The 21,812-nt window shown below is 42.5% G+C and overlaps 1 protein-coding gene across 22 annotated transcripts in view; it reads right to left on the bottom strand.

Moving 5' to 3' along the window:
• LOC115601563 (rap1 GTPase-activating protein 1-like) overlaps positions 1-21,303 on the bottom strand; it is a 45,952-nt gene extending 24,649 nt beyond the window's left edge. For 10 of the 22 annotated variants that reach the window (XR_003989393.1, XR_003989388.1, XR_003989391.1 and 7 more), the window contains exons 1-7: positions 18,265-18,793; positions 14,784-14,877; positions 14,106-14,141; positions 10,153-10,200; positions 9,001-9,039; positions 8,729-8,920; positions 2,225-2,328 (exon numbers count right to left, since the gene is read on the bottom strand). Coding sequence is in view for 15 of the 22 variants with exons in the window: in XM_030471748.1 (XP_030327608.1) it covers positions 2,225-2,328; positions 8,729-8,920; positions 9,001-9,039; positions 10,153-10,200; positions 14,106-14,141; positions 14,784-14,877; positions 18,265-18,308 (557 nt within the window). In the remaining 7 variants the exon portion in view is untranslated. Of the gene's footprint in view, positions 1-2,224; positions 2,329-8,728; positions 8,921-9,000; positions 9,040-10,152; positions 10,201-14,105; positions 14,142-14,783; positions 14,878-18,264; positions 18,795-21,085; positions 21,171-21,229 lie in introns of those variants that run through there. The other 12 variants (XR_003989394.1, XM_030471749.1, XM_030471756.1 and 9 more) reach the window with 7 other exon arrangements.
• Positions 21,304-21,812: the final 509 nt, after the last annotated feature.

Genomic DNA, 21,812 nt, shown 5'->3' on the forward strand with positions numbered 1-21,812 from the left:
CAAGAGACTCCTGGAGTGCACTGAGGATAAATTCTTTAGCCAGGTGACAGACAGCCCTACCAAGGAGGATGTGATACTGGACGTGATGGTCACCAACGCGAGCGAGCTAATCGGTGATGTCAAGATGGGAGGCAGCCTGGGCTGCAGTGATCATGCACTAGTGGAGTTCACAGTCCTGAGGGAGGCGAGACAGGCAAAAAGTACAGCCAGGACCCAGAATTTTAGGAAAGCCAACTTCCAGCTCTTCAAAGAGTTAGTCAATAGGACCCCATGCCCTCAGGGACAAGGGAGCAGAACAGAGCTGACAGATCTTTAAGGAGATTTTCCATAGAGCACAAGAGATTGTGATCCCCAGGTGTAAAAATCGAGTAAGGAAGGCAAGAGGCCGGCATGGCTTAGTTGAGATCTACTGGTCAAACTAAAGAGCAAGAAGGAGATGCACAGGCCATGGAAGCAGGGACATCCTGAGAAGAGTATAGGGATGCTGACTGGTTGTGCAAAGATGGAGTTAGGAAGGTCAAGGCACAGCTGGAGCTGAACTTGGCAAGGTATGCAAAGAATAACAGGTATGTCAACCAGAGGAAGGCCAAAGAAAGTGTGCCCCCCACACCCCACAGTGAGCAAGACTGGTGAATTGGGAACAACGGACAAGAAGTCTAAGATACACAACAACTTTTTTGCCTCAGTCTTTACTGGCAGCTCTCTCCCCACACCTCTCGAGTGGATGAACTGCAAGGCGGGAACTAAGGGAGCAAAGTCCCTCCCACTGAAAGTGAAGTTCATGACCATTTGAGGAACCCAGGCATACGCAATCTATGGGACCTGATGAGATCCACCCCAGAGTCCTGAGGGAATTGTCTGATGTAGTTGCTAAGCCACCTCCATGGTATTTGAGAAGTCACGGCAGTCAGGCGAGGTCCCTGGTGACTGGAAAAAGCACAATATAACACCCAGCTTTAAAAAGAGTAGAAAGGAGGAACCCAGGAACTATTGACCTGTCAACCCCACCTCTGCACCTGGGAAGATCATGGAACAGATCCTTCTACAAGCCATGCTAAGGCACATGGAGGACAGGGAGGTGATTCGAGACAGCATGGCTTCACCAAGGGCAAGTCCCGCCTGAACAAGCTAGTGGCCTTCTATGATGGAGTAACTACATCAGTGGCCAAAGGATGTGGTTCTGAGCAACCTGATCTAGTTAAGGATGTCCCTGCTCATTGCAGGTGGGTTGGACTAGGTGACCTTTGAAGGTCCCTTCCAACCCAAACTATTCTATGATTCTATATATGTATATTAAAGGAGATATGTCTTTCTAGGGAAGAAGAAATATTGGGCTGTCAGAGACCTCTTCAAACTGCTATAAAAAGCTCTCGAGCAAAAGGTGCTGCATATAATACAGTATCTTAATAAAGGATTTACTACCCTTTTTTTCTTCACCAGTCTCTTCCATGTAGGAAACACTCCCTGGCACAGCTCACAAATAGGCTCCCTCTCCGTCCCCAGATTATTGCTCTGCCTGGCACTCTGAAATGTTCTCCACATACAACGGAGGAAACCCACCAGTGCTGCTCTTGCAGCTAACTCCTATGCAACCAGTATTTTCCCCTCAGTCCTTGCTGAGTCCTTGTCAGCAGCAACTGCACATCAGTTGGTTCCAGTAGCATATTGCCTACTGGAAGTGCACCACAGTGTGGTAAAAAGCTTTCCTGCAGCGTGCCTCTCACCCATGCAAGATCCACTCGTGTTTGTCCTCTAGTTCATCCATCAGCTCTCTCTGGGTAATGGCTCTGTATGGAAGCCCTAAAAGTTATGGCACATTGTAAGCTGTCCTGGGAAGCTAAAGAACATTCTAGCTCACCTTTAAGGGAGCCTTAGTCTCAAGTACAAAGTCCAAAGTCCTGGGCTAGGCTGCCTTCCATCAGGGAATCTATACTCTCCTAGAGAGTACTCGCGTATCTCTAAAGCAGAATAAACACTTTCTTTTTGAGGGAAGAACAGATGTTCACACAGGAACTATAAAGATGTGCCTGCAAACATGACTTCAGCTTCCTAAAAGAAACTGCTAAGAGAAACTTAGAGGGGAAGGCAAGAAAAGAAGGCTCAAAGGTTTCTTTGCAGCCCACTACCAGAGAAAGACATGAGATTTGCACCCATATTGAGAAAGCTCAAGGTAAGATGATATACACTGCACAGTGACACACACTTCCACAACAGGCACTATTACCTGAGCAACAGGCGTAGATTTTCCTGTTTCTCGATCTGTTCATACTTCACAGAAAGTACCAGGTAGCCCAAGGACATGTCACTGGAGTAAAAGTTCTGGTGCTCCTGAAAACAGGAAGCCAAAATGCTTTATTCCCAACATGCTCCCCAGAAAAGTTTACCAGATTTTTTGCATACAACTTGTCACTCAAGATTAGCTAATATTTTCTTTGACTAGCAATGGCATGCTTGAAGACAGGCATATGCTGCTTCCCAGCCCCCTTGATGATTGGTGCATAAGCATATCAGTCAAAGCTCATCCACTCTCAGCTCAGTTTCTCCTCAGCTGTCCACCACCATAAGGGCTCCTGAGAAGGAACAGGTTGAGAACATTCAGCAACACATTTTGAAGTAATCAATTTTCCTGTAAATAAATGTGTATCTTTCACGGACTTTCCCTGTATCCATTCAGACTCTGCATGACTAAGTAGTGGTCTCCAGCACATTCAACTGGATGTGGTCATGGGAATCTTCTATACGAACAGTATTGGCAGGATCATTATACCAAGTGGCTGACCTGTAAGAGCACTCACATCTCAGTGAGGATGCATCAGAGGTTCAGGTAACTTCTTTGCAGGTGAAGACTGTTCTCAGCAGTGCCACTAACACTACTTACACTAAAGCATAAGCTTTAGTGGAGTGTGCCTCGAACAGAGATTGTCATTCAGTCAAACAAGGAACTGCCATGCAAACATTTCCACAGGCTCTATATGCAAGTGGCTGCAGTCATACATTTCTCTTGGGTATACACCCATGTTCCAATGGCCCGGGTATAACAATATGTATTTTATATACTGAGATAGGTAGATATAACATATACATCAATATATATGACCTCTAACCTCAAAAGGTTAGAGGCCTTTTGACAAGGGATGTGAATGGAAACCTATACGTTTCTAGGACAATGAGAACAATATATAGGTGGAATCAACCAGAAATGCTTAGATCACTCCCATCTTCCTAGTGGAAAACTACTTTATGGCTAGTTATTAGAGCTGGCTGCTGTATAAAATCTGACCAAAGAACTGAGACTGAACTCATGCTTTCAGCAAACAGTCCAAATTATCGGATTTGGGGTATAAGCAGGACACAGAGACCAGTGAGAATGTCATGCAGGGGATCCAATTCTCTTTGCATTAGCTTTGATTAGATTAATATCTTAACCTCTTGATGCTAATAATAACTTCTATTGAAAGGGGCAGTAGTACATTCCAGTATTTAGCCTCCAACCAAAGAGAACATAGTGAGATTCATATCGCACTTCTGAGCTAGCGCCGATGGAAGGTGGGGTAGGACTCCTTTCTCAGCAGAGAAAAATAATAATAAATAAAACAAAATAAAGAATTTCCAAACCAAAACAGTCCCAGCTACCCCATAGCAGGCAGAATTATCAGTGCCTCCTTATGCCTCAGCAACATGCAAATAAGGAGAATGTCACACAGCAATCTGCTGATAGTGGACTCAGGAATGTGTCCACAGAGATCTTCAGTGCAGAACAGTTTAGGCAACAGAAGACAAATTAATAAAAATCAAGGCTTTCTTTTGGAATCTTCTGTAGACAGATAATGTACCTCAAGATATCCAGCTGGAGTACCCACTGTGGTTCTGTAGGAAAAAGAAGCTCTGCCCACTCACTGAGATAAAATGCAGGAGATAAAATACACACACTTTAATGAGGAGCTTGATTCCCCAATTCCACTGGTCAACTGCTTTACAGAGAAGAGGTACCATCTGCTATCTGGCTTGTTGATATACTTTCTAATGATGGCATTGTTCATCACCAACTTACTGGAAAGATATATTCAAAGTACTCTGCCTACATTTTAGTGTGTACAGATTCGTTTCTGATGTACACCAGAGGTTTTATGCTGTTTGGTTGTAGAAGTGTTTCTCATGGTCAAACTAAACAGGGGAGAGAGATTTGCACAGCTCTGCAATTAATGAACAGGCTGTTCTATCACCAGAATAGCAGTCACCTCAGACCAAAGACAGAGCCACTTGCAACCTGAGAAGTCGGCCAGGGAGCATGAAGTAAGCAGGATTACAAGACTCAGGGGGAGCATCAGAGGAAGCACTGTATAAATGCATTCTTGTGCATGACACAAGGGTGTTGCGCACCAGGACGGTAAGTTAAGTGTCCAGTTGTACAGTCAGAACTTGCAAATTTGGAATATGTTCTGTGAAAGGAACACTCTGGACACACAAAAAATAATAGTAATAAGGACTCACTAGGAGCAAAGTGTGTAATTTGATCAAAGAGTTGCTCATCTGATGGTTCCTTCCTGACCTTTTTGCTTAGAAAACACAGAAGGTCTATTCTTTCTCTGGTAGATCGCAACCTCTCTCGACACACTGGTGAGATTGGCTTTTGCTGTGGAAAAACTCTGAACTATTTTTTTGTATTAGTCATAGTTCTGACTCACTGTGAAATAAAGATATATCTAGTGAAATCCTCTGATTATCTGGGTGGACACAGAGAGAAACCAGTTCCCTCTATGCGGAAAAGAAAAGAAAAAGAGAAGAATAACTAAGACCACAGTCACTACCCTGAACCTGCATGTGAAGATGACGCTATTGACCTTACTTGAAGTATTAGAATCCTTATATCATTGTCCTCACTTCCTCTCTGAGACAGAAAACAAAACAAACAAAACCACACAAGAACACCCAGAACTGCCCTACTACTGACTTATGGGGAAGAAATTTCATGGCTTTTGGTGCTAGCATCGTCCGAACAAGTGGGTCCTGGAAAAGATAAGGTATAAGGTAAAGAGCAGCAAACAGAATAACGTGTCTGCTAGCTGCAGTGTTCAAATCACAGGAGTACAGACTGATCTGTCACACAAGTCGTTGGTCGTGACTGAACTTATCTTACTTGGGAAGAAAAAATGAAATCCAGGGAATCCCAAAGCTGAGAGGACAGTTTATTTCTGCATGACCATGACTTTCAGGATACTAATACATTTTTGGGATGTGAACAAGAATCAGGTGCAGTAGTCACTGTGCCCAAGGGCAGAAAGACAGAGCAGCTGAGGAACAGGCAGACTCCAGGAGCAAAAGAAGAGCATGCTCAATGGGCAGTTGAAATGTAGAATCAAAGAGGTACATGAATCAAAGAACTCATATGCTCAGGCGGATGTCCAATAGAGGCTGTTAAGGAAAAAGATGGCACAATGCCACCAAAAGTCAAAACTAGAAGTCAGAACAAAGGAATAGGAGCCAAAGCCTGAAATTAGCTGCAGCCAAATTTAACACAGAGCTGCAAAGGCCAAAAAATGGGACACGTGATGAAACTTCTGAGCCTGGTATGTTTCATCACTTCTTTTAGAAATAGGAAGCCAGAGAACACAGAAAGGTCTTTCCAGGATTCAGAAGTCATTAGCCCATTCTCTTCCATTAAACAACTGAAAATAAAGAAAAACAAACAAACAATTAACTTTGAAAAAGCTTGGCAACTTCTGATCACCTGGTAAAATATTGGGATGATTTCATCCCTGAAGGAAGAAAAGCAGTGTTGGTAGCCAAATGATTACATTATGACCTACAGGAATATTACGATACTTGAACATCCAAACCTATCAACAGTAATAGATGATAACTAATAAACTTACAGTACCGACTAGGCAGCATGGTTATTCCAGTAAGCCTTCTTGTTGGAAAAGTTTAAAGAGTTGTTTGTCAGCCAGATAACAACAAGGACTAAGACTCTACTGCCATTGTTGTCAACTGCAGAGCCACTAAGGCTGAGCTGGTACTGAAATAATACCTGGTAAGGTTGCCTTCTTGCAGGTCCTCTCTGCATCTCTGCTCTATCTCGCGCTTGTCGTAACAGGTAAACAGTAAAAAGGTCCAAAACACATGTATTTGCATACCAGAGGAAAATGATTACGAACGAGAAGACTTGCAGTCTCAGCAAGCTGGAGATCATGTTTACTAAAAGCATAGACTTGTAGTGAAACGAAATTAGAGACACTTTAAAAGAGATCATTACAGTTACACCTAATAATAAAAATGTCCTTTGACTACTTCAAATAGTTTCCACCTCTTTATCCTAGGTTAAGCTAGAATTCCACACTAATAACTTAAGACATAGTTCCTTCTACTGAGAATACTCCATATTCAGAGCACTGCAGCAACACTTAAACCAGCACAAGGAAAGGACAGCATAATGGAGAAATACAGGACCACATATGAACGTATGGCAAGAAAGCTTCTCTCATCAACACTGTCAGCTTCAAGTGTTTGTGAAACTGCACCCTAAGATTCTCTGTCTGGTATTCCCAAGGTATACCTTTATTAAATCCTTCCTGGCTTAAAGCTACTTCTCTTTATTATAGTCTTGAAAACAACACAGACATCGAATAATTCCCACAGTGTAAGACATAAGGTTTTACAACCTTCCTCCTACAGGCAACATGAATCTTACTGTGTAATCATCCTATAAAATATAGGCAATGAAACAAAGTAAAGGACTGAGTTACAGCTTGTATGTCCTAGCACCTTTTTTTTTGGTGCTGTTTTACAAGATCTACTGTAAGGTTTTCTGTGGAAAGTGTCAAAAGAATTGCCCAAATTTGAGTGACCTAGTATATGCATACCCAAAACACAGACATGCACATTAAGTTTGTAATACCACACATAATCTGATCTCCCATCTTGCTTAAAAGATATTCCCTTAACCACTGGCTATGCCTCTCCCATCACATGATTCTTAGGGACTCTTCTTCTGCTAAGAATTGTTCACAGTTATTCAAAGCATGCAGAAGACCTTTCTTTACCTTTCAGAAATAAACTTCCCATGTTATCAGCAAGAAAAGAACCCAATCCATACAGCATCAAAATCACTGGTCTCTCAAACTTTGCACTGAGGAAATACATTGTGGAAAACCTCTGAGCTCTCTTCCTACCTAACCCTTTAAAAGCCATGGGTAAAGATATGGATGAACTTTTCTACCCACAGGTAAAGTTTTCTGTGAGAAAAGTCATGTTCTCCTGGCTCTTTTCTGACACTGGCTTCCCAAAAACTTGCATGTTTAATTGAACATAAGACATATTCATATCAAGACAACAAATAAACACTGGACACTCTGGAAAAGGAAGAGGAGTTTCTGTAGCACTAAAGCACTGCTGGTTGACACCGCAAATGCAGAGAGTCTGATGATACAGGAATTCCTGGATCTCACTTGGAAGAACAATGGTGATATGGCCCTGCTTGAGCAGGAGTATGGATGAGATGAACTCCAGAGGTTACTTCCAACCTCAACAACCCAGGCTCCTCTCCCAGGAACCTCTAGACCTCATGTTGTCCTGAGACTGACTCTGAGTCACTGACACTGAGGTCTGCCGTGAATCCTACAATCAGACTGGAAAAATCATATCCCAATTTGCCTCTCATTCTAGCTGGCTTTGGAAACCTTCAAGCATGGCCCTAAATTTACCATGACAGAAAAATAATTACAGTCGGCATACTGAAAGCTTCCAGAATGTCACAGAATAAATGTCCATTAACAGATTGTACAGCAGATCTGTAAGCCTAGAGGGGAAGCCTCCACAAATGACACTTTACATATATATATTAATACTGATTTCTAGTGTTGGATACTACACAAGATCATTCAGACAAGCCCAACTACCGCAGAACAGGTCCCCAGCACCACTCAAAGATCCACCTCTTCCCTAGTTTTGAACTTATTAAGCAGTTGCAGAGGGAGACCGCTGAATAAGGTGCCTTGCAAGTATACCTGTCAGGCTTTCTTATCTCCTTATGCCATGAACCGAATCTCAGAAGAGATCATGGGTTTTTTCTCACTTGTTCTTGATGGTTAATATCATCCTGAGATCTAGTCTGGGAATCAATCAATTCCCTGAACAGGCCAACAGACCTTAATGGCCAGCCAGCAAACACCCACTTTATGAGGCCAAGCTCTGTTTCCCTGTCTATCAGACTGGAAGTCAAGGAACACTCAGCACTAAACTAATCTAAATCAAACAACTATAAAACACATTGTTCAGTTTCTTCATGCACATTCTGCGGTGACTATACTTGCTACTGAGGAACATGAACCATTTTGCTTACTACTGAGGGGCTTGCACTGTCAGTGCTGAAGTCCCCTCTAAAAATAGTACCATCTCAATTTCCGGTATTATTACACTTTTTCCCTCTTTATCATCCCAAGGTTGTTATCTGTAATGGAGCCTCAGAAGAGCTTCTTAACCAAATATAAGCATTTCCTGTACAAGTCTTCTCTTATGTTAGTGCACAGGATGATGCACGTATCACAGGGGGACAGGACTAACTTAAAACACTACAGGCCATATGGTAGTTTGTACCTTATTTACGCTAGTTCAAGGCATCATGAGGAATTGAAATGGAACAGCTGTGCAGTTAAGTCCATCAGAAAAAGCCCGAGATGTATCTCAGCCCTGAGGCTGGGTGGGCAGAGAAGGCTCTGAAGGACACCCTTACCTTCCCCAGAAAATGTTTGCGGTACAGCTTGGCTGTAGGGTCACTTTCCAGTTTCACTTTACCACTCCAGGGAAAAGGTACATCAGACAGAGTTGGACTCAAGCTGGAGAGGTTGTGGCTGGTCCCTTCAATCCAGTAGCCCCCAAACTGGGGTAAGATAATGAGAGGATATGGCCACCCTTTCTGTAATACCTATTCGGAAGGACAGAGAACATGAACGCTGACAGGCCAGTAAGTCCAAGGAAAAACAGAGGAGAGCAGTACTAACTCACCTCGTGGATGCTGGGGTAAGGAATATACTCCTCTTCTGTCTGAAATCAGGAGAGAGCATTAGCAAAATGCATGACATCTTTTAAAGCGTTATGAATTCATGATAGTGCATGCTGTGCCCTCAGCTTCCACTCTGCCCTAGTTCATCTTCAGAGTTTTACTTTAGGATTTAAGGTTAGACTCCATTTTCCAGGTCCCAGCAATACAGAACTTTGAGAACAATAAATTTAGGAATCAGATATCACCCATCTTCCTCTTTGAAACTACACAGAATACAGGCATACAAAATGAGGAGGTAGCCAAACTACAGGGAAATTGGATGAGGTTAGGAGTGAGAGCCATTCTCCTTTCCTTCCACACAGTGTTAGACAGCTGCTGTTCTTCTGCAGACAGAGATGACAGTAGGGATGGTAGAAATAGTACTATTATTTACGGTGGGATTAAGGTTGTGCCATCTCCATAGCTAGACCTGTGGTATACAACTGAGCAGTGCTGAGTCATGACAGCAAGAACAGGAGCAGTATCTGAGCCACTTTATGCCAGCTGGATACCCCTTCCATCACCACAAAGAGCACTGACTATCTCTGTCAGAAGTCAGCTATATCAATTCTCTATGCGGGTTCTTTTTAAGGTCATTCCAAGATTAAATTCAAGGTCAAGGCTGATTTTAAGGTTACTGTGCCTGAGCGGAGGCTGAAGAAATGGAGAAGAAGATGTGAGACTTTGAAGTTGGGAATCTGTTCTTACTGATCTAATATCGAGGGAAACACACCAACTTTCTAGTAGCATCTATATGAGTCCTCAAGCAGACTACTGAAATAAATGCAATGTGGTTTCAAAAATACTATTATAGCTTTTCAACTGAATAAATTTTAAGAAATTACTTAGTCAAAACTAAGATTGTTAATAATAAGAAACACCTCTTGGAACTACTTAAATTTGTAAAGGAAAGTATTGATTCTATTTCAGCTACATTGCTTCACCCTCTTGTGCAGCAACGTCAAGGGAAAAACAAAAAAGAAGGCAAGCATATATGCATTCTTCGGCTGTTTGTAGGCTCCCTGTTCATCTCAAAATGAAAATACACTGCCAGCCAGGTCAGTAATTATCTGCCACTCTCAGCAACTTAGGAGGCAACAACAACTTGGCCTGACCTTGAGAGGAGCTGGAAGGGAACATCTTTGCTCGTCCAGACGACTTCCCTGGAAACATAAAAGTCACAGACAGTGAATCGTATGTTTTAGCATGTCTGCTTCACTTACCCTCAGTGTCCTTCTCTGTATCTCCAATATAAGTAATTGTCTCTCTCCATAAACTTCTATTTTATGCAAGTTTGGAAGTTTGGAGTAAAAAGGAGGAGTAAAGCTAGAACTTGGCCAGTCCCTTAGTTTGGCATCAAAACTGAAAAGCTCCCCCCACCTTACATCTCTTTAAAAGCAGAAAGCTGGCAGAAATCAAAAGCAGTCTTCCAAACTGATTCCCTTCTTTAATCCTCTGATCTATTCCAGCTCCTTTACTTCCTATCCCAAACAATTAAAAAAAAAAGGAAGAGGCAAAGACAGAATGCAAAAAGAACAGCACCTGAAACCATTCATTCCTGTTCTGCTCTTTCCTCTCCCTTGAAGATACTGTCAGGCAGAAAATATAGAACCTGAGAGCAGGATTAAGAGTAGTAACAAACACTTGTTTTGAGGATTAGGGCTAGGCAAGAAGACGTTGTCTTATCAAGCAGCTTATGTGCCTTGCTTCCATCCACATAAGGAAACAAATCTGTTTCTTGGAGGCAAGACAGAATATCAGAGCTGCTCTCCACCCTTACACCTGAATAGTGCAACAGGCTCCTGCAAGCAGCAAGGAGCCACACAGCAAAGCCCTGCACATCTGCCTTCCTAGGCACCATTACTGTGAGGTGGGTTAGAATGCCAGACAAAAGACTATTGGATGCTTAGGTTCTTCCTGAAATGGCAGCTGGCATCCAGACTTGATTCTCTTTCTTAAGGCTATTCCACCCTCTGCCTTCTCATCATGGCAAGAGTAGCTCATTCCCACCACACTTCTGCAGCAGAAGCACACATGAATAGGAAAACTTTAGTGAGGACAGCCCCAACATGGACTGAGCAGAAGCCCAGAATAAAGGAAGCCAAAAAGATATGGCAGTCAACAGGCTGCATAAAATGCTAGCCATAGTGCCAGTTAAGAATCAGCACAGACAGAAGAGTAAGAGAGAAAACTTGCATTGTCAGATAGGAAGCTGCAGACCAGGATCTAAGCTGTAGCTTTCTCTTACACACAATACATGAGTACCCAAATCTTGTTACTCTCATACCAGAACATGATGTTGAGACTACATATTCATATACCACCAGTGACTGCTTCATGGAGCGGCTAATCAGGGATTCCAGAAAGGATAAGCAGGTCTTGACTTTGTTCTCAGTATAAGCAGGATCTAATTTATAACAGCTATGTCTATGCAAGTATTCTATAGTGGAACTAGCTTGTAAACTAGTAGCTGGCAGAAATATATAAATCTCAGTGGAAGTCAACAGTAGAGATTTAAGAGACTCGAGCAAAACTTTGGGGCCAATGCTCCAGCCATATAGGGTGAAAAAACTGCTAGTACAGCAACATCATCACCATCGAGCAATAGTATCATTACATGGAGGATTAATAATGATCAGAATGCTCCTTGCAGGAGCAATAAAAGGGAAAAAAATAAAAGGGGGCATAAATTACACATAAAAGCAAGGTTATAGGAAAATCAGGCTCTGAAACAGGGATCTCAGGAACACCTCTTTTGGGCAGGAAAGTTCTATGCTCTATCAAAATAGGATTGAGTCAGGAGGGACATGCAAGTACAAAGCAGTCGAGCCTTCTGGAACAAACTGTGGAAAGCACCAGGACAAACTTGCTATGCACCAGGGGGTTTCTGCACATGGAAATGGAGGTCGGGAAAAGCAATTCTATCAGGTATCTCTCCCGTTCCTTGGCAGATCTGGTAAGAGCAGAAAGTTTCCAGTTTCAGAGGAGGTTTTGGTAGGAGAACAGTATCTCAAGAGAGGCCTAAGGGGAAACTTTACAGGTTGTTGTAAAAGAGCTGCTGTTTGTATAGGAGCCTGTACAGAGAGTGGAGGAACGTGCCAGCACATTTCATGACCCTGCACTGTTAAAGGTGCAGAACACATAGGCCTAAATCTATCAACCTCTTCTGTAGACTGATGCTTAAGATACTGGCAAAGATCTTATGCAGCCCTGCACTGTGTAGTCCAAAGCATTATTTCAGCGGGTAGCCAGGACCGCAGGGAACTTACAGCATAAGCTGAAGTGTCAAAGCATGGGCACAACAACTGGTTGATGATCACTGTTTTTTCTTGAAAGGAAGAGGCATAAACTGTATCAGTCTCAGCCAATTTTCTGGTTCGGTCCAGTTTGGCTTGAAGCACTGCCATTAAGTTAAGACTTTCCCTTACTGTCTCCCTTACAGCATTCATCTGGGACTCTGATATTCCCAGGGTCTTGTACAGGGAAAACACCTGACTTGAGCAGGATGAAAGAACAGACTGCACAGAAGAACTATCCAGACCCACAGTCAGGTCGAACATACCATAATAATGCTATGATAACACATGTTTTTTATGGGGAAAAAGTGGTGCCTTGAGGGGACTACTTCAAAACAGACAACTTCGATATAAATGGGACATGGGAACAAACCGAGCAAACATGAAGGTAGTTGTTAAAAAATAAGACTGAAGCATACATTGAAACTGAACGAAGTCAAATGGAAGGAAAAGGGAAAGCAAAAATGAACAAAAGAACAACTAAAGAATTCGTAAAAATACAAAGAAAGGTCACAACAAATAATAAAAACAAGTAATAAAACCAAGGAAATCTGCTAGTGATTCTTCCTTATACAGATTCCAAAAGGCCTGGAAAGGATTGTCATGCCTTTCAACATGCTCTTGAACTGAACAAGAAGCTCTGCACGCTCTAGTTCACTTTCTAGCAGAGTTAAATGAGCTAGCCACACTGGTTATTCTAATGTACTGAGAATATATCCCAAACATAGTTTCAGTGTCAGTAGAGTGGTTTCAAGGTCTGTATCTGTATATACATGAATATACAGAAGATACACCTTCAGCCCCTCCTTCCCTCACTTTTCCTTTCTAAGTCTGTCAAATAATTCTGTGTCAGTCTCATAATTCTATACTCAGCATTTTGCTGTTACCTTCCACCTCCTCACCTTTGTAGTCCCACCAAAGTCTTGCATTTTCCTCATATCCATAACTTGATCACCCAAAATCCAGAAAAATAAGTTAATTGTTTCTTATAAGTTTAATTCCTGCACATAATAAAAAGCAGGAGTTACGTGCCATGTTACATATTATGTTAGGTCAAAGTTAACCACAGCATTTTAAAGAATGCTGTACCATCCAGAGAAAATATTGGTAGTCTCTAAGAATGCTCTGTGAACAAATAATCTGAAAATTTAGTTTTAAAGATTTTTTTTTTCTTAGATATATAATACATTATTACATCACTATCTTTTTATTTGGTAGGTCAGAGCTGGTTTTTTCCCCTTTCACTCTATTTTAATTTTATAATGTAATATATGCAACTAAATGCACATATTTCCATGAGATAATTAAGCCAGAGTCCTCCTTTCTTCTGCAAGTTAAAGACAGGGTCTACAGTAGTTATTTATTAAACTGTTTGACCTTACGAAATACAGTTATGTTAACATCCCATTAATCACCCGTCATTAGCAGCTGCTACCCAGAAGAAATATAGTTACATGACAAAGATGCCAGAGATACCTTAATGCAACTTCGCTTTTCTCTCGGAATCACACTTCTGCAAAGGACAGAATTATAATAATTTGTGTCTACTGCTTCCATCATGATGGCTGGAGAAATGAACACAGGAAAACGCTTTTGAAACCCCATTTAAGAGTAGGTACAGAAGCTTGGGCCTAGAAGAGCTATATATTCTTCAAGTCAAATTGAAGGGCACTGGATCAGAAGTGGCAAGACAAATAGCAGCTGATTATTTGTTTGGCTATGAAAAAAAAAATCAAGAGATTCCAAAGTTTGACAGAATAACTTCTCCTTACCTGCATTTTTTCAATCATCTCAAACAAGTCCACAGTCTGTGAAAAGGAAAAGATAACAGGGAAAACAATTTAACATTTCCAGAAGCTAGCATCATCTTCTATGGTAACCCAGATATTAAAAGATCCAACAGCTCTTTCCATGTTTTGGCACAGAAACTACCTGCTGGCTGAAGACAAGATGGAATCATTCTTCCTTAACATATAGCATGGACAATACAATTGGCCAAATTCTCTTCAGCTTGGTTGCAAAATTTTGACCTGGAACCTGATTGGACAGGTATCAGGAATTTCTCTCTTTCAATGGGTCAGACTATCAACTTGACACAGCATAGTATAAGAAATTATTAAATTAATAAGTTTAGGATTCTTACAGAATCGGGCAACTGTAGCTATAACACATAGAATCATAGAATCAACGAGGTTGAAGAAGAGCTTTAAGATCATCAAGTCCAACCTCTACCCCAGGATCACCAAGCCCCCCTCTAAACCACATCACTGAGGGACTCATCTACACAGTGTGTGAACACTTCCAGGGACGGTGACTCCACCACTGCCCTGGGTAGCCTGTTCCAGCGCCTGACTACATGTATGTACACGAGCTTGCTTTAGTAATTTCTTCTGCTCAGTGGTTCAAGGCACATTCCAACCCTGAGCCAGAGGAACGTGGACTGCATTTACCTTTTGGGGGACAGCAGGAGTGAGAGCACATGGAAAGCCTTGGGTGGGAGAGTCTATAACATCACTGAAGCAGCGCACGCCCTCCTCAGACCTCCTGCAAGAGAGAGGCAGAAGGGGTGGAGGGGAAGAAGAAAACACTTCTAACTCTTGAAGAACTCGAGATGCTGGTGCTTGCCTGCAGTGCCTCCTTTGCCTTCTGCTTACCCTTCCTTTACCCAGACCATTTCTTGCCTATGAGGAAGCTGTCATTCCCTGAGAGATTCCCCGAGCTGTCTTAATTTACCACTTGCCACCTGCAAACATCTTGGATATAACAGCAAAAATCTTCTCACCCTGACTGTTCTGTCTCTGTTCACATGCACTATTTTCCTCACAACTGCCATGTAAGTGCTGAATGATCTTTTTTGCCAAGCTCCTCCTCTGTTACAGATTTGCAGCAGAATAAAGTTAGGTCTCACGGGAAGCTTTGGGATCTGATCTCAAAACTGAACCATATTAAAGAAACATTTCTAAAAGAAACATGAAGTTTCTGTTCTGTCAGCCCTAAAAAGGTAAGAGCTTAATTTGATAAATTTGATAAAAGTTCTGAAATATCACTGAAAGGAGCAGCTAAAGAATAGCCCCAGTTGTCACAGTCTGGGTATTAGTCTCCAAGGCAGGAGCATAACAAGGATGGTGCTAGAACAGAAATGAAGGAGAGATGCAGACACAGTTCTGTGTTTCCACTGCTGGTAAAGCCAGCATGCCCATTAGATAGGCTTTTGTCTGCACATCTTCTACTGAAAACATATTATTAATTTGGCCCCTGCTGGAGCAGCAGTGTACACAAATAGCAGCAGCACCTATTTGATTTCCTAGAAGAGAAAACAAAAAGTAACTCAAACTGCAGTTTAAAAGACATATATTGCATTGCCCATTGCACTACGGACAGTCCCACTGCTAGCTGCAGTTCTCCTACTGTTAGTTAATAAACATCCCACACCATTCACAGTTTTTGCTAGCAGTCACAACTGGGGTTTAAGTCATCGTGAAGGTCACACAGGTGGAGCTCGGAACAAAAAAGGAAGTTTCTAGTACAAGAGACAAGACTCCGCTTTGTAACGCAATCATGAATACATTTGTTATGTGATCATATAATGCAGTGATGAACTGCTATCCTCTAGCCGTTAGATGCATGACTCCTACTGCATCCTACTGCAGTTTCTTCCACACTAAGAAATCAGTAAGTCATGCAGACTCTTGCTTTGAAACCAGTGGCTACATTCCCTGTTGTATGGAAGTATAACATATTTCTGCAACCGGGAAGCTACACTATATTACAAGCTCCATCTACAACCTCTATGCCCATTAATTTTCTGACAATTCACAATTTATTCTAGTAGCCCAAAGGCATCATGTAACTTGCATATAGGCTGACCTGCACAATTTAACACAATGCTGCCATCCCATGATTTTCTCCTGAAATTCGAATGAGAGAGATCTGTGCAATACATTTAGAGATTAAAGCCATAATGTAAGAATAATAATGGAAAGAAGATGTAGGAGTGAGTCTTGACATCCTCAAATAAATATTGGAATAGTTAGATGGCAAATTTATTCTGAATTAATATTATACCGACACACACTTTATTTATCATCCTAGTCATTTACTTGAAGTATGTTTGGGACTAATAAAATTGATGCCCAAGGCAGTACGTGAAAGATTTTATTGTTTCTTTTAGAAACATGAAGTTTCTGTTCTGTCAGCCCTAAAAAGGTAAGAGCTTAATTTGATAAATTCTCATTTTCAGAAACTAGCCAACTCCAGAGAAATATAATAGTAGAACTTCAGTGCAACTGGATGCCCTTGGGCCTTGTTTCATGCTATAGTGTTTTTCTTTAGCATGCCACTGGTTTCAATCCTGAATCATTCAGTAAAGAGCAGAACACACACGTGCATCATGGAAATCTGGCAGCTCCTACATGAGGTCAGTGTGGCCAGTCCTGCTCTTGTTCTCTCACCATAAGTTTATCTCTACACTTTGGACTGACCCAAGCTCTCCATGCAGCAACTGCTCCTGACCATTCAATCCTGGTACAGTTCTATTGTCAAACAGATATCAAATAGATGCCAATAGATGCCAGCAGATGCCAAAATCACTGGTCTTACCATACATGTAGAGATGTTCTTAATTCTGTAATTATCCCAGATTAGAAATGTGCTGAGGGGCTTTAAAAGTCCAGGAGAATTACTTAGATTTTATGTTATCTTTTTTCAAAATACCACAATTGTTTGGGGTCATTGTAACTATTGCTTCAAAGCCCATTTGTGAATTTGGAACTCCTGGAATGAAAAGCACTAAGATTTTTTTAATAGAAAGAGAACATAATTGTTTTCAAACTGGCACTTCAAATTCTTTGACCACAGAAAAGCAGAATGTCATCTTTCTGGAAAAGGAAAGCAATTCCAAAGACTGAGACAGGAATATGTACGTGTGAATGCATACTTGTTGAAGCTTTATTTTTAGGAAATGGCAACAAGGGGAAGCAGAAGACCTGGAAAATGCTGCAGACTAAACTAGGATTTTACTAGTGACAGTAAGCAGTGCATTAATTTCAAGCAGGTAGCCAAATTAGAAGCAGGCACCGCTGATCCATTGCTAAAGACTCCACTCTCAATTCTGAAGTGCCAGAATCCCTTTTGCAGACTTCTAAGCCACTGTCTCCACACACACAACTCTGCTCATGCCCTATATTCTTGTACTGCAGCATCCTCTGCTATTTCAATCCTGGGATCTTTCTATACAGCTCCCTCAAAATAATTCCCATCTGCTATAGCTGAGCCAGTTCAATAACCAAGTCAATGCTAGTATTTAATCTGTGAAAAATACAAATTGGCCTTAACAGATTTCACACATCTTTTCATCCATCTTTCTTACGTTTTCCAGGTATAAGGGGGATTTGCTGCACTCAGAAGAGACAAGTTCCCAAATCATTAGGTAACTTCCTAACAGTTCACAGGGAAGCAGCTGTATAGCTGTTGTAAAAACCTTTGCTAACCTGGAAGCCTTCCAGCAGCAGAAACAATACAGCATGATTTTCAGCTAATTATGGAACAGCAGTCAGTTCAATAACTGGCGTCCCAGCCTGATAAGTGACTCTTGCAATGAGACACTAATACGTGTTTTTAATGACTCACTAGAAAAGGACAGGAGACCTGAAGGCAATAAGAAACAAGAACAGGCCTGGAATGCTCATAAGGAAAATTCTGGGCAATCAGTTCCCTCCTCCTCTTTCACATATTTACTAAAACAGGACTTTCAGGTATTCAGCGAAGACAGCTGAAAACACGAATAAGCCTTACTCTACTAATACCTGTACAGCTTTGAACTTTGCTCACACACAGATCCCTAAAATTCAAAAGAACCAATTACACTCCATTCCTGCCCAGAGCCCCTGACCTCCCGTTAGGAACCTCACTTCCAGCCGCACCAGTACCTACCCTCCGCAGGCTCCGGCAGGGAAGCCGTGCTCCCGGGAAGACATGCCGGGCTGCTCCGCTGAGTCAGCTCCCGGGTTCCCTCCTCGGGAGCCTCCTCTCCTCCTGCCTCGCCATGGAGAAGGGCACAGGCTCCCTGCCGCCTCCCTGCAAAGCCGCGGCTCCGCACCCCTCCTCTTCCTCTCAAGCCGCGCTTCACAGGAGAAGCAGCAAAGGGCACCCGGGACCGGACCCAGCCGCGGCGGGGCAGGCAGCAGCACCGTGGAACACAAAGAGGAAGGGGAGGAAGATGAGACAACGGAGGATGGGGTGATGACTTCCCTCCTCCGCTGCAGAAGAGCGGTTCCCCCTACATCCCCCGCCGCCTTTATGGGTTATCCGTGGATGGTCACAACTTGAGGGAGCACACTGCTGGGACAGCCGAGCTGAAGAAGCTGTCGTCCGGGTAGTCGGTGATGGTAAGACAAGCAGTCTTGGACAAGGACAGCAGAGGGTTCCCTCATTCAGCTCGGATGTAGAGTAAGATCTCTTCCCCAAGCTCCCTATCTAGTGGGAAAAGTGAGCATCAGGGCAATCCTCCACAACTTCCCATTCCCTTCAAGGGAAGACTAACAAGATACCAAACCCACTAGCCTTTGGTATGTGGAGCTGATGCACATCAGGTTCTAGAGATTTGGCTTTCCATCCAAATAGCTCACTGATCTAACATGTAAGCTGTTCTGTAGGGAAGCTCAAATTTTAAGGGGTCAGAAACATGTATTTGCACTCACTCATCAATAAATTGTCAAAAACTGGGGGTAAGATCATGATTTTCCATTGCAACAGAATACATATACTTGTGTTCAAATAAGAAAACAGCTCTTCTAGACCCGTTTTTTTTTCCCTGTGATTCCAAATTTCATTCTACAGGATGATGTAATGTCTCCTCTTCACATCAGGACCTCTAAAGGCAGCAGCTACAACCTTTTGCCAAGTGTCAGCCTCACGCTGGGTTTGTTATAACTCATGAAGGAGACAGTAGGAAATGAGAGACAGGATTTGACAGAGGAACCAAGTGTTTCCATTTCCTCTTGTCTACATTCCGCCCTCCTTCCCCCCCGCCCCCCAAATCTGATGCTGGAGTAGGGGCTAACTAATTGAGCCCACCTCCTTGCTCCAACTCAAATGCCTCCCAGATGGGTCCAGGGCACTGAATACAACAGCTGCTTTCTGCACAGGCAGTTCTTACTCATTCACCTGAATCTCTGAGCAGAGATGTGACTGGGCCAAGGCAAAGAGCCAAGCTTGCCACTTCTGCTGCATCCAGGAAGGAGGAAGAGACATTATTTTCTGCTGTTAGAGAGGGCTGCCAGCAGTAACTACTGCCCTCCCCCATCCCAGGGTCATTATCAGCAGCAATAGCAAGCCTGGCCATGGAGGAAGCAAACTATACAGAGGTTATTCTGCCATTCTTTGGCAGCTTGCCACTACCGACAAGAGCCAACTTCGTTCCATACTAAACAACACTGGGCTCAGCTTTCATTTAACTGTCTCACAGCTTTACCTAACCTCCTGTGCAACTCCAGTTGTGTACAAAGCACTGAAGACTCACAAGCAAACCAGCAAACAATTATTAAATACCCTAATTACTGATCTGATCAGTCTCCTTTAGAAATAAACATATAAATAAATCACTGCCACATGTAAGCAAATCATAGGCCCCCTTTTTGCTTACTGTTCAACTTATAATCAAGCTAACAATTGTCACTATTTACACAGCTGATGCAACAATATCACCTAAATAAGACTTTAGTTGTACTAAATACATTCATTTCCTGTTGATACTTGCATTCGTATATGACTAATTCAGTGAACTTATAGTCTTGCATTGTAATCCATATATTTGTCTGTATTTGCATAGATCATTATGCATTTTATAGTTATTGTGTGTTTTAGGGACTGGCACACAAGTTTCTGTTCTTTCAGGTATCTTTGTAGGTATGTTAATATATTGACTACAGTAATTGGTATCTATACCTTTTGCTGTTTTCCCAGGTTTTTTAAACAGAATTTTACCATTCTTGCAAACGCATTAGCATTTTATCTTGATTGCATAGTTAAAGTCTGTATCAACTGTAACACAAAACTGATCTCTGCAATTTCATTAAGTCATTATGAGAACGTCAGAAGGTCCACAGAAACTGTGCAATGCCACATACACACAGCAGCATATCCTTCAGTGGTAAGCTCTTCAGGGCAGAAAGCGTATTTTTTTTGTGGTTTACTATACTATTACACTTGGTCATCACAAACTCATAGATGTACACACACAGATGGAAACATACATGTTTTCACATCAGCTGCTTCCACAGATCTATGCACACAGCTTCTAAATATAGTACTCAGTATGCAGAGACAGCACCTCCCACTGCCCATTTGGACTCATCATTTTATGTCAAAGGTTGACAGAATCAGGATGGGATTCCTTTGAGTCTGAACAGACCTTCTATCATGCCCCCCCCCCCCATTTCTTCAGTTTGTCTCATTTCCTACGCAGACATCTGCTCTCCCCACCTCCACTCTCTTCAACTGCTTGTCTACATAATGCAGTATAGCACAATGTCTTAAAAAGCATACAGCCACTTTCCCTGCTGAGGCTGAAACTGCCCCAAAGTCAATCCATTACACAATGCTACACGGGCAGCAGAGATCTGAACCAGCCCTCTCTCTCCCTCCCCCTCACCCCCCCGCTATCTTTGCTCCCATTCCTTCTAGATGCAAAACATATTTAATTGGCATTGCAGGCAAGACGGGAATAAAACCAGCTAAGCCGTTCATCCCCTACCTGAGCAAGGCTCTCTCATCCCCAGCTGGTGAGCAGATGGAGACAGGGAACCCAGCTGCTCTCCTTTCCTTGCACTATCAATTATTCACGTAGGTTGCAGTGTCCTCCCTCTCCCTCCCTCCCTTTCTCTTCCGCTGCCCCCACCTGCAGATGAATGGAGGTCGGTGCTGTCATACTTGAAACTAGAGATCATTGTCGATGAAGAGCAGCCTGTGGAGCAGCTCTGCTCCTAAGCAGAGAAGATTGGCCCTGGCTGAAGGGGCCAGACCGACAGCTCCATAGGTGCAGCACAGGCAGTCCTGTACATCTATATCCTGCTCCCTGCACTTCTAGTCTCAGACCTGCAGGGATGACCTTTACTGGTTTGGTTGGTTTGTTTTGGTTTGGGGTTTTTTTTTCATTGGTGTTTTGGTTTTTTGTTTTTCTCCACAGCAAAGCACAATTTTTCAGTCCTCTCGGGTATAATGAGAGTTATTTGGTGACAGTGAGCTGGGTCATGGAGATTCACGTGTGGAGATCAGAGCACGAAGGGAAAGTAGCAGACTGGAAAAATGTGAGAAATGCTTCCTTAGCACTGACTTACTACCCTAGCAGAGGCAATCAAAGAGGATAATATGAGGGGAGAGGATAATACATTACTTTCTGCAAACGCTTTTGGTAATCCTGCGTCATGAAACTGACCTGTGGATTGGAATGATTGTTAGTCACAATTTTTGTAGATAATTAA

This window comes from Strigops habroptila, chromosome 2, assembly GCF_004027225.2.
Source record: "Strigops habroptila isolate Jane chromosome 2, bStrHab1.2.pri, whole genome shotgun sequence".
NCBI classification, from domain to species: domain Eukaryota; kingdom Metazoa; phylum Chordata; class Aves; order Psittaciformes; family Psittacidae; genus Strigops; species Strigops habroptila.